At 50.3% G+C, this 12,290-nt stretch overlaps 1 protein-coding gene across 1 annotated transcript in view; it reads right to left on the bottom strand.

The window, feature by feature from the left end:
- KCNK13 (potassium two pore domain channel subfamily K member 13) overlaps positions 1–11,048 on the bottom strand; it is a 106,913-nt gene extending 95,865 nt beyond the window's left edge. The window contains exon 1 of the mRNA XM_082733925.1: positions 9,262–11,048. Coding sequence (XP_082590051.1) covers positions 9,262–9,601 — 340 coding nt within the window. The 5' untranslated portion in view covers positions 9,602–11,048. The remainder of the gene's footprint in view (positions 1–9,261) is intronic.
- Positions 11,049–12,290: the final 1,242 nt, after the last annotated feature.

Here is a 12,290-nt window from a genome sequence, read left to right as displayed (position 1 = left end):
CCATCCTCCTATGGGACAGCACTGCTGCTTGCTGGGCCAGTCCAGTCCTCAGGGCTACCCTTCACCGGGGAGAGAGCTGAATGAGAAAAAGCTAAAACAAGTCGGAGAGGTGAAGTCACTTGTGATGACAGAGGACAGAAAGAGATGTGGGGGTGGGGAGAGGGACGCAGAGGGACAGACTGAGAGAACCGGAAATAAGAGGCTCCAGAACTCCTTTAAGATATATGAGACTAGGAGAGGAGAAGAGAAAGAACATTCCTCTGTGTTATATAAATGGGAGACTCTCAGGTTCTTTAGAAATACGCAGACAAAAATTTACTTTTTTGTTACTTCGGGCTAATGGACTGTGATTCTTAGAATGGAACACCACCCTTAGCCCCCCCCAAAGGGGTGCAGGAATTATCTGGGATACATTCATGCCACATCTCTCTCTCCTTTGTGGAGAAAGGTATAGGGGGTGGTGGGGAGAGAACAGGATGGCATTTGGGATAAAAGAAGAGGAAAGCACCATGTTTCCTAAGAGAAGAATTTAATGAAACAAGCTGAGGTGAGCACGAATGTGGACCCGCTGGCGTGCTGGACAGTGGAGACTGGAGAGGCGTCCCTGCCACGGAATGCTAATTTCAAGATGCTGAAATGTACCAAGAAGGAAACAAATGATTGAACAAGCCCAGGGTTCACAGGACGCATAGTGTGATCTTCCTCTTGAGGCTTTCGAAGATAGATCTCAAGAAAGATGGCCCTTTCGCCTGACCTGGAGGAAAGCAAATGCCTACCGGCCACTCTGAGCTGTCTCTTTCCGCACGACCACGCGGCATCGCTCCTTAAATACCATGTCACAATGCGCCATCATTGTTCACACGAGACAATATGGGGAAGGGTTTGATAAACAGCTGTTACCGCAGAGGGGTGTGGAGCACTTGGAAAAATACTGAACAGAAACTAGCGTTCTTATAAAATCTGGATGGAAAGTTATTTTTAAAGCCCAAACACAAACAATGGAAGACATCGCAAGGCAAAGGCTGGAATCCAATGCACAGAAATTAAGAGCGTTCCTAAATCTAATAACTGCTGAATGGAAAACAAATATGCATGGAGAGTATGGCCCAGCCATGACAAAGGGCCAAAACTTACAAACCTAAAGCACACATATACAATGATTAAGACGACAACCCCTCACTCCCGATAGCAAAATGGGGAAAGGATTAGCGAGATGACACAGGGAAGATGAGCTGTAACTGTGTGGGGTTTGGGGTTTTTTTTGAAGATTTTATTATTTATTTGAGAGAGAGGGAGAGCATGCGCACACACAAGCAGGGGGAGGAGCAGAGAGAGAGGGCAGAGCAGACCCCCTGATGAGCAGGGAGCCTGATGTGGGGCTCCATCCCAGGACCCTGAGATCATGACCTGAGCCGAAGACGGACGGTCACCCGAATGAGCCACCCAGGTGCCCCAAACTGTAAGTGTTTTTAGTAAGTATTTAAAATTAATCAACTTCAGTAGAAATCAGAGAAATTCTAATTTTGAGATTCAATTTTACCTAATTACAACATATGCTCATGTCATAGTAGCTAAATGGAAAACAGTCAGATAGATACAAAGCATGATCTATTTCCGTGACTTTAAGATGTACCTTTCCCCAACATTTTAATGTCGTGGAAATGGAGGTGATCTCATAAGGCTAGCATGTCAAAATTTAATTGGCAGCATTCTTTTCTTTCTTAATGGTACATAAAATAAGGAAGCATCTTAGATTCAATGAGATAGCACTTGACATATAATATAAGCCAAAATATTTACAGTGATTCTTGTTGGATGGTGGCAGGATGGGTGATTTCTCCTTTCTTTTTTATATTTTCCCATATGTTTCCAGTCTTCTCAAATGAATACCTATTTCTTTTACCATCAGACAGTAAACAAAATCTGGTTCTAATTTTGACTTGGCCCCATTAGAGCAGAGTAAGTCCTGAGTAAGGGAACTATGCTTTCTGTCGTCAGTTTCCTCATCTGCAAAATGCGTCAGTAACTTCTCTGCCGACCTCATACGATTTGTGCACAAATGCTTTGTAAAATATAAAGTGCCTAGTCAGTGTGATTTAAATCTCGAACCGTGCATGAGACCCCCTAACATGTGACGATCATTACCGTCCTCATGAGATGTTTTTATTCTTTCTCAATGCCTGTTCATGATGTCAATTGATAGCTTTCTATGTGGAATGGCGACCCCCAGTTTTGTTTGAACCTGATATAATTTGATTTCATGAGCTCCTTCCTCAACGGCTCCCATGTAGGAGGAAGCAGATTCCAAAAACAGTTCAGCACACACCATGTAGATGTGCACACTGACCAGGCTGAAATCTAAACACATCAGCCCAGCTCCTCCTGAGCTCCACGAGCCTTCGAGCCTTGTAAAACACCGCTGCGCAGGTGCTAATCCAAAGCCACTCCCAGGGCCCAAAAGGAGGCATCAGCATGATTACTTCTGTTTAATTAGAATGAACACAACTGTTGCTGCAAATCTCGAAATCTAGCTTGAGGGTTATGGCACTAAGGTGGGGCTTGGCACCTCTCTGACCAAGCCCTTCAGACTGGCACAAGCCACCATCCCCTTCCTAGCCTAATCCCAGTGCGTCCTTGTGTCTGGTTAGGCTGCTCTGGGCTAAGTCATCCTGCTCCTCGTGTACTTCCTGACCCGCTGGAGGGGAGGGCCACCAAGACAAGAGATGAGTGCATCTCCCCTCCTTTCCATTCCGGCCTGGCCACCAGTTTGTCTATGTTCTCGAGCGCAAGGGGCCTTGCTCTAGTAAGCAACACCAGGAAACACCTTTCCTGTGCCTATGACCCACCCAGGCGTTTTGTTAGAGAACAGATTCTAACTCAGTTGGTCTGGGGTTGGCCTGAGGGTTTGCGTTTCTAACAAGATCCGAGGGGATGCAGATGCCACGGCTCCATCAGCCACTCTTTGAAGAGCACGGATCTCCACGGGCTTCAACCCTACACCTGCTCCCATCAGACATGCCTCACTGGGCTCCCTTTGCTGCCTATATCAGAGCTTCTGGGGACGTTTCCCAAAATGCTGATTTACGGTATCAGGATCTCTGAAAGGGGGGCCCAAATACCTTTGAACAAGCACCATATTCCCCTCAGATGAGTTCTTGCAGACACCGAAGCTTGGGAACTTCCAGTAGAGAATTCTAAATGTCCCTAGTGGACCACAGCAGAGCTGTATGTCTGCCCTGCGTAGTGCTCCAGCTTTGGCAGAGGGGCGTTTCCTGAACCGCACCTTGCACTGAGGGATGTGGAACTAGGTAGGAGAGCGCCGTTCTCTCTCATACTTACGGCCCAGATGCTGTGGAGGGGATTACTCATCGTCTTACGCACTCCCATTCATAACCATCTGCAGGAAAATTTTTATTTCAGTCTGAAGAACTTGGGTGTTTTCCAAACAGGCAGCCTGGATAAGAGGGACCATTTAAAGGTTGTCCTCGCTTCTTTCTTTTGACAACAGGAAACTCAAAGCCAAATATGGGGCTCATGCAGGTCCTTTTGACATAAACCTCGGTGGGTTAACCACATGTGGCTAGGGGCACCTGGCTGACCCAGTGGGGTAAGTGCCTGAAGCTTTGTCTCAGCTCAGGTCTTAATCAGAGGGCGTGGAGCCCACTTAAAAAAAATAATTAAAATTTTAAAAAATCTGGCTTAATTGAACTATCCTATTTATGTTTTCTCATCACCCATATCTTAAATCCATTTCTATCCATTTCTAGTGCACGGTGCATACGGATGTATAATATGTATCCGAGCTGTTCACCAATATTGAGTCTCACCCCCTTCTGGACTCGGGGGAGCAGTATGCTTCCCCAAGTCCTTGAAGGTGGGTGTGGCCACATGACTTGGTTTGGCCAATGGAATGTGTGTGGCGGTGATTTGGGTCACTTGCAGGTGATGGCCACTGGTCACGGGTACTCCACACGTCAGCCCTTCCCTCCCCTTCCTGGACAGTCCTGGAAGCATGAGCTGAGGAAGAGGAGCCACAAGGTGAAGGCAGCCTGAACCCTGGGCTAGCAAGGGAGGCAGTCGCCCCGGGGAATCCCCACACACAACACAGTGACTTTGGTGTGAGTCTGAAGTAAGCCCCTGATGGATTAAGGGACTGAGATTTGGGAGTAACCTAAAACCCAACAAAGCCTACTGGACCGTATCATTTGCAAATGACCTCAAGTACTTTCTGGAGAGACGCTGAGTTATAAACTCACAGGCCAATGCAGAAACAAACTCCTAACAAAAGCCTATTTGAGAGAAAAGATGTGTAGAGGAGCTTATCTACAGGATATCCTTTTTTTTAAGATTTTATTTATTTATTTGACAGAGAGAGATCACAAGCAGGCAGAGAGGCAGGCAGAGAGAGAGGGAGAAGCAGGCTCCCTGCTGAGCAGAGAGCCCAATGCGGGACTCAATCCCAGGACACTGGGATCATGACCTGAGCCGAAGGCAGAGGCTTAACCCACTGAGCCACCCAGGCACCCCTCTACAGGATATCTTATCAACCTACTTCTCTGAGTCCTTCATTTACTCTCGTTTCAATCTGATCACCAGCCTCTTTCAGAATGGGCATCCCTGACTTGTGTTTTCATATTCTGCTCCTCTTAAATTGTGGCAAAAGAGACCTAATATTTACCACTGTAACCATTCCAAAGTGTGTAACTCAATGGTATCACATACACTCAATCTGTTGTTTAACCATCACCACTGTCCACACCCAACACTTTTTTTTCACTATCCCCAACAAAAGGACCAAACCCATAAAACAACCTTCTCCTCTTGCCCGGCTTCTGGTAACTCCTATTCTACCTTCCATTCCTCTGGAATTTGTCTATTCGAGGTACCTCATACACGTGGAATGATACAATATTTGTCCTTCTGTGTCTGGCTTATTTCATGAAGTAGAAGTATGCTTCCAAGATCCGTCCAGGTTGCGACATGCATTTAAATTCCATTCTTTTTATGGCTCAGTAGTACTTCATTGTACATATCTACCACTTTGTGTTTATCCATCCATCTGTTGACGAACACTTGAGTTGTTTCTACCTTTGGGCTCTATGAGTAACACAGCAACAAACACAGGTGCCCAATATCTGAGCATGTGCTTTCAATTCTCTTGAATATGTGCCCTAGGAGTGGAATTGCTGGGTCATATGGTAGTTCTCTGTTTAGGCTTTTGAGAAACTGCCAAACAGTGTTTCATTCTGCTTTTATTTTTTTTAAATTTTATTTAAATTCAAGTTAGTTCACATATAGTTTATTAATAGTTTTGGGGTAGAATTTAGTTCTGCTCTGAGTTTTTAATCAAAGATCTCAGACAACAGGTACATGAAATCCTCACTTTCATTTTCAGGAAAATGTTTGTTTGTGAACGTCACCACTAGCCTATGAAATGCCTCCTATACAAAAATCCCAAGGGGGAAACATTTTTGATTAGGAACTGGGATAAGGTTGATGCTTCCTTTTTTCTGATAATAAGGATTCCAGTATGGGGTCCTGACTCTGGCAGGAAGCTTGGAATCGAATTTCAAGTTTGAATAGCCTTTGTCGGTACCCCTTCTCCACCCCTTAGGGTCCTCTTTGTCATTTCTGGGCATACTGGACTGACCTCAGATGCCCAGTGCCTATATCTTTGTCAGAGGACTGATCTTGGGCTGTCCATGAAAAAAACAAAACAAAACAAAACAATCAGGCCAGACATACAGGTTTCCCCCATTATCGGCGAGTTTGCTTTACACCACTTTGCTTTTAGGAAAGACCTGTATTAGTAACGTGTAATTGCTAACTGAAAGAAATCCGAGGACTTTTACTTTTAGGGGACGGTACTTGCTTTATCCTTTCACACCATTTCAGTTTATAAAAGGTTCCACAGAAACACTCTACTTTCGGATGGCGGGGGCAATCTGTTCCTGGGATGATCCTTGTGCTTCCCCTGCTCTCCACGCAGCTTTGAGCCAACTCCTGACAGGTGTGGGTGTATAAATACCCCAGCCCCCTTACCTAGGGTAATTCTGGGTCACAAGCTTTGCATTGTTTCAAACTTTCACTTGGAAGTAAGTACCAGCCTCCGACTACAGTTCCCGCCGAATAACAGACCCTATGGTGATGGGCTTCCTCTTCTCTATCTCTTCTCCTTCCCTTGGCCTATATCCCTGGCACCTTCCCATCAACTCAGATTCTTGGCTCAGTGTCTGCTTCTGAGGGAACCTGAACTAAGACAAAGATCCTCTCTAGCAACTTCCTAGATCCATTTGCTTTCCATATTTCTGTCCTTTTTCCTGGTTCTGAAGTTGTACTTACATGTTTTTCATTGTTTTACCATATGCTTTCTTGTTGTCTGTTATTTTAAAGTCTTTGCAGAATAAAGCAGAGCAGAACTATTTTAACTATTTCATGTAGCAGAACTACACGAAAAACATCATGTAGGGGCGCCTGGGTGGCTCCGTGGGTTGAGCCCCCTGCCTTCCACTCGGGTCATGATCTCAGGGTCCTGGGATCGAGCCCTGCATCGGGCTCTCTGCTCGGCGTGGAGACTGCTTCCCCCTCTCTCTCTGCCTGCCTATCTGCCTACTTGTGATCTCTCTCTCTCTGTCAAATAAAATCTTTTAAAAAATTAAAATAAATTTAAAAGAAAAAGAAAAACATCATGTAATTGTAACACCTATAATACAAGATGAGATGTTTTATTGACTATGACCCCAACTCTAAAAAAAAACATATGTACATCTGTGTGTGCATAGAGAAAAAGAAGGAAATGCACCAGAATGTTAACAATGAAGAACTTGGGGTGATGTCACTACAGAGGGCTTCACTTTTTTCCTTCTTTGTATGTTATTTTACAAGGAACGTGAAGCTTTAGCTTCCCTGTCTATACAACGAGGATAATCATACCGACTTCACGGAGTTGTGTTGATAGAAATTAAGTGTAAGTGTAACGTGGTAATTAGCTGCATCGCATATTCACATAAAAATCACAGTATGTGCCTAATATCTACCCTAATAAAGGGGAGTGAGTGCTGTAATTACAACAGCAATTAATGAAACAATTTAAAAGCAAATGTTAGAACTGAGAAAGTGGAAATAAGCCCCTGCTTTGTACTTTGTAAAGAACATTCACTTCCATGAGCTCATCACCCCTCCACAGCCCTGCGAGAGGGGAAGGCTCGGGGGGAGGGAGTGGACAGGACACAGAAATGTTTACTGAACCACAAACACGTGCCAGTGCCAGGGGGCCACTTTGTGGACATCTCAGGTGAGAAGGATGGGGCTCAGAATGGTTAAGAATGGTTAATGCCCCCGATACGGAGACAGGACCAATAGCTCCAATGTCAGACTCTCAGTCCAGAATTCCTTCCCTTCCAACAGGTGACATTCCATTTGCTCCTCAAAAGCCCCTGTTCCTACCTGCCCACCCACCAGAGACATTCTCCCTTCCTAAGGCACCAACGTTCACCAGTCAATACCTACAAGCTGCTCCTTCCTACCGCCATGTCCACCGGGATGACCAAGGAGTGGCTTGTGGGGAAGTGGACTTCGCTCCCCCATTCTCCCGCCAGGACGACCCCCAAATGTATCATCAGTCTGAGATAGAACACTGTACTAGCGATGCAAAGAGTTGGGGCCAGCTCCACAGCAGCCCTTCTCAGTCAGGCTGTCCCCCCCCCCCAGTCCTCCCTGCACGGGCATTCTAGAACCATCTTCAGAGACAAAGGAGTGGATGCAGTGGGGGATTTAGGGAATTCTGCTAAGAAAGCCCAGCAGAGACTGTGGGCTGGGAGAGAGAACCGTGGGCATTGCTCCCTCTGTCCCCCTCAGGGCCTCACGTTCTAGTTACCCCAGGGAATGCAAAGAGAGCTTTTCTTGCTGTCCCGTGACTGTGGTATCATAACGGCCCTGCTGATGCACAGGGACCAGCTATAGAATGGGGGGGAGGGGGAAGGAGAGCCCAAGTGTCCCTAATCGTGCCAGTCCTCCCCGCCCTCCCCTCCTCCTCACCAGATGAAGCCCTGGGCTTCTAAACTAACCTTGGGAAATCTTTCTGGACTCATCATTCTCCTGGCGGAATGTCAACCTAAGACAGCCATGCGTGGGAGCTTCAAGCAAGTTTGCCTTGTCACCCTGCCTCACTGACAAGCTCTCCTCCCTAGCACAGGGGCCGGGGTTGAGAGCACCCGCAGCGCCCTGGGGGCCCTGCTGCAGCTCCTGGGCTCTGGCAGCGACTCCCTTTCCGGGTCTTGTTTCAAAGCTCTCCTCCTCCGCTTTCAAAGCTCTCTCCTTCTCTAAGAATTTCCACAGCGTCTTTCCCCCACCCCCTTCTAACTCCATTATGCTTGAGAGAGAAGGAGTCTTTAGAAGTGTAGTACAAAGACTTCCAACATTTTTCTTCTGCTACAAATAAAGGTATCACCGACCATATAGCCGTGCTATCACACTCTTGCTCAAGAACTCTCAATGGCTCCCGATTGCCTCTATGTAAGTTCTAGTTCCTTAGTTTGGCTGTAAAGTCCACCTTCATGCTCTGTGCCTGGAGACCTTCCTAGCCTTCCCTCCACTGCTCCATCTAGATCAGGTAGCTCATGAGGCACCCCCGAAATGAAGTTCTCTCCTCCTCTAGAGTGCAAAACACTTCAGTCCCCAAACCCATACCTTACACTAGCTGGTTCAACCTGAAGGTCACCCCCCTTCCTTCTTGGTAGGAAACTCTTTTCCATCCCCATCGGCACTTTGCTCGCTTACTTCTAACTTGGTATTCAATCTGATTTTTCTCTCTGTAAGCTTGAAGTCACGGACAGTCTTAGCCTTCGTGCCTCCCCACAAATCACTGCCTCGTGAATGGTGTTAAGTCAGTAAATCTTTGTAGGGTCCTTCTGATTCCTAAGCTTTTCCCCTAAAGTTTCACGAACTCAAGCTCTGTCTCCTTACCTATATAGAAAACCCTCCAGAGCAACTTAAGGCTCACTCAGCTCCCCTGTGCGCGGGTTAACAAGCAGGCCCCCGGGCCAGGAGGTCAGAACGAGCACCCAGGTGTTGCGGATGCTCCCGCCCCGCGGACCGCGTGTAGGAAAACGGGGAGGCAGTACCACTTGTGGACGAGGCGGCAGCTCCCATCTGTACCGCCGGGCTGAGCGCGGGGGTGGAGGAGCGCAAGAGCCCCAAGCGGTCCCAGGAAAGGGCCTGCAGGGCCCGGCGCCCCTTCGCCCCCCAGCGACGCCCGCTTACCTATGGTGGACACGACGGTGCCCACGAAGTAGAAGGCGCCGGTGAAGTCCCAGCGCGGGCGGGCGCTGTCCACGCGGATGCCGGCCTCGGTGGCCTCCTCGTAGTGGCGAAGGAAGCCGCGCAGCTCGTCGCGGCTCAGGTTGTGGCGGCGGCTGAAGTTGGCCAGGCGCTCCTCCCAGCGCTGCTTGGCCTGGCGCTCGTGCGCGAGTTCCAGCGCGGAAAAGACGGCGGCACCGCCCAGTAGGTAGAGCACGATGAGCGCGGCGAGCAGCAGGAAGCGCGCGTTGTCCTCGTTCAGGTAGCCCGGGCCGCAGCTGCAGCCGCACCCCCGGCCGGCCATGGCCGGGTCCCCGGGGGCCGCCCCGCGCCGGAGGGCCGTGGCCGCCGGACGACTGTCGCTCCGCCCCCCCCCCCCCCACGGGGCTGGCCGCTCAACCCGCCCCCGCACGCCCGACGGTCCGCTCGCTCATGACCTCGGGGCGCAGTCCCAGGCCGCGCGGTTCCCCAGGCCGCCTCCTCGATCTCCCGCGGCGCCCGCTCCCGCTCCCCACGTCCGCCTCGACTCCTGGTTTCAAATCCGCTTTCTGTCCCCACCCGCCTCGGAGTTCTCTTAAATGCTCGAGGTCCGAGTGACCGAGAGCGGAGTCGGCTGGTTCCCCCCGGATGCCCTCCCTGATCTGCTCAGATTGGGGAGGGGGCGTGGCGCGTCCTCAGCGCGAATCCGGGCGGACTTGAATTTCCCCCGCAGCAAGGTCTTCCGGCCTCGGAAGCTGGCGGGTTAGAGGAGCCGGGTGGGCTCAGTCTCTTCGCCCATCTCTTCTCCAGCCGTCGACGGCTGGGACGCGGGGTGTCCGTGTGCTGGCGCTTGCTGGGGGTGCCTCCCCAGATGGATCCGTGGGGCTGCGTGCCAGTCTCGGCGTCGCTCGGAGCCTCAGACCTCTGGGGTCACCTACCCGTCTGCCGGGGTGTAGTGGCTGGAGCAGGTCCTGGGTGGGCGCATCCCGAGGGACGGCCGGGAGCGGGGCCCACGGGTTCCTACCTCGCGTCCGGCCCCCGCGCTGCGTGGCATCCGGCGGACAGAACGGCTGGAGGAGGACACCAGAAAGGGAGGTCGGAATGGGGGGACGAGGGGAGTTAGGGGCATCTTCCCCGGGCAGCCCCCCTAGCCTTGCTCCGAGCGCCCTTGGCCTCCGGGTCCCGCGCGGGGGCGTCTCCCGCTCCCACGCGCCGGCTGTGCGGGTGCGACGCGCGTCCCTAGCCAGCCCCAGTTCCCGGAGAGGTGGCGGAGGACTGGGGGCTGGAGAGTTCCAGCTCCTCCATCCGGGCTTGGCCGCCTCAGTGTGCTCCAGAGATCTGGTGCTGCGGAGTGCTTTCCCCTTGCCCCGTGCAGAACAGCGGCCAGACTCCCCAGCACACGGCCAGGGGCTCCCTCCCCAAGACCTGGCCTTTCAGGGGGCACTGGCACAGTCTCTGAGCTCCATTCTCCCCTCCTCGGGACAGCCCCCTCCGCGCCGCCCTGTCAGCACTGCTCCCAGGGCTCCTCCTCGCCTCGGCCCCGCTCTGCAGAACGGCGCTGGGAGCCGAGCTCCCCCGGCTCCGCCCGGCCTGGCTCGAGCGCTCCGAAGCTGCAACAGGTGGAGCCCGGAGGCTGACCGCGGCAGCGACTCCACCCGGTTCCCAGCCTGCCGGCCGCGCGGCCCCGCTCCCAGCGCGGTGCTCCGCGGGCAGATGCGGTCTCTCGACTGGCCCACCCGGGGGCTGCAGCGCTCCCACACCGCGCGCTCAGATCCCGGGGAAGTGGGTGCTGTAGAGAGGCAGGCTGGGTACTTAGCGGGCTTGAGTGGGCCCCTCCTGGGCCAGAAGAGGGCGCTCCGTCTCCTCCAGACTCGTGTCGCCCCCACCTGTGTACCCAGCCACACTCGGCCCCTCCGGAATCGAGCCCCTGGCATGTGGGAGTGAATACGGATACATAGAGGAATGGACGCGTAGGCATCTTCTAACGAAATAGAAGTCCCTCCCGCCTTCCGAGAGAGTAGTCCGAGGCTCCGAGCCCACCCACCACCCACTTACACTCGCTGGGAGCAGAGCATAAAGAAACACAGAGCTCTGGATTCCAATGCACCTGCCCACCCCTCAGCTCCTTTACCTCCTCCTGAATGTCCCTATTTTATCTGCTTCACTGGGGGGCAAGAGCTTTAGGAGCTAGTCCATGTGGAGACATGTGTAAACGAGAGAAGGTCAGTCCAGCAATTACTCCCCTCCCCCATTTTAATATGAAAATTTTCAAACATCAATTTCAAAGAATTCTATATATTCACCACCTAAATTCTACAATGAACATTTTACTGTACTTGCCTTATTACATATTTATCCGTTCTTCTTTCCATCCCTCAAGCCATCTTATTTGGGTACATTTCAAATTAGGTTGTAGACAGCAGTACATCTCCTCCCCAATACTTTTCCCTACATATCATTAAGGAGAGTCCAATATTTACAGACTTTTTTTCTTTGGGGGTAAAACGTATAGTGAAATGCACAAATCTTAATGCACAAATGTGGAATGCACAAATCTTGAAGTGTGCCATTAGATGAGTTCTGACAAATGCACGCACCTGTGCAGATTAAACCCCTACCTATCCAACCTATCAACCAAATATCACCGGCAGTCCATATCTTCCTGGTATCTTCTCTGTCAGCAAATCCCCACCCACATTCCTCCAGAGGAAATCACTGTTCTAATTTTTTCCCCCATCATCGACTGCTTTTGCTTTCATAGAACTTGCTTTTCTTTGTTTTCGATCTTCATATAAATGGAATTCTACAGTTCTGTCCTTTTGTTTAATGCATTTTTGAGATCTATCCATGATCTATGTCTTGGTCCTTTATTCCTTTTTATCACTAATTTTTAAATGTTTGAAGAGTCATTCTCCTATAGATAGAAACCAGGGCTGCTAGAATTTTTTTTTTTTTTTTTTTTTTGCCATCATAAAACTGTTAGGAACATTCTTGTGCAAATTTTTGTGGATCTG

The sequence above is a fragment of the Mustela nivalis genome, assembly GCF_964662115.1.
Source record: "Mustela nivalis genome assembly, chromosome: 6".
Taxonomy (NCBI): domain Eukaryota; kingdom Metazoa; phylum Chordata; class Mammalia; order Carnivora; family Mustelidae; genus Mustela; species Mustela nivalis.
The sequence above is the reverse complement of the archived record's forward strand: the minus strand, read 5'-3'. Positions and strand labels throughout refer to the sequence as shown.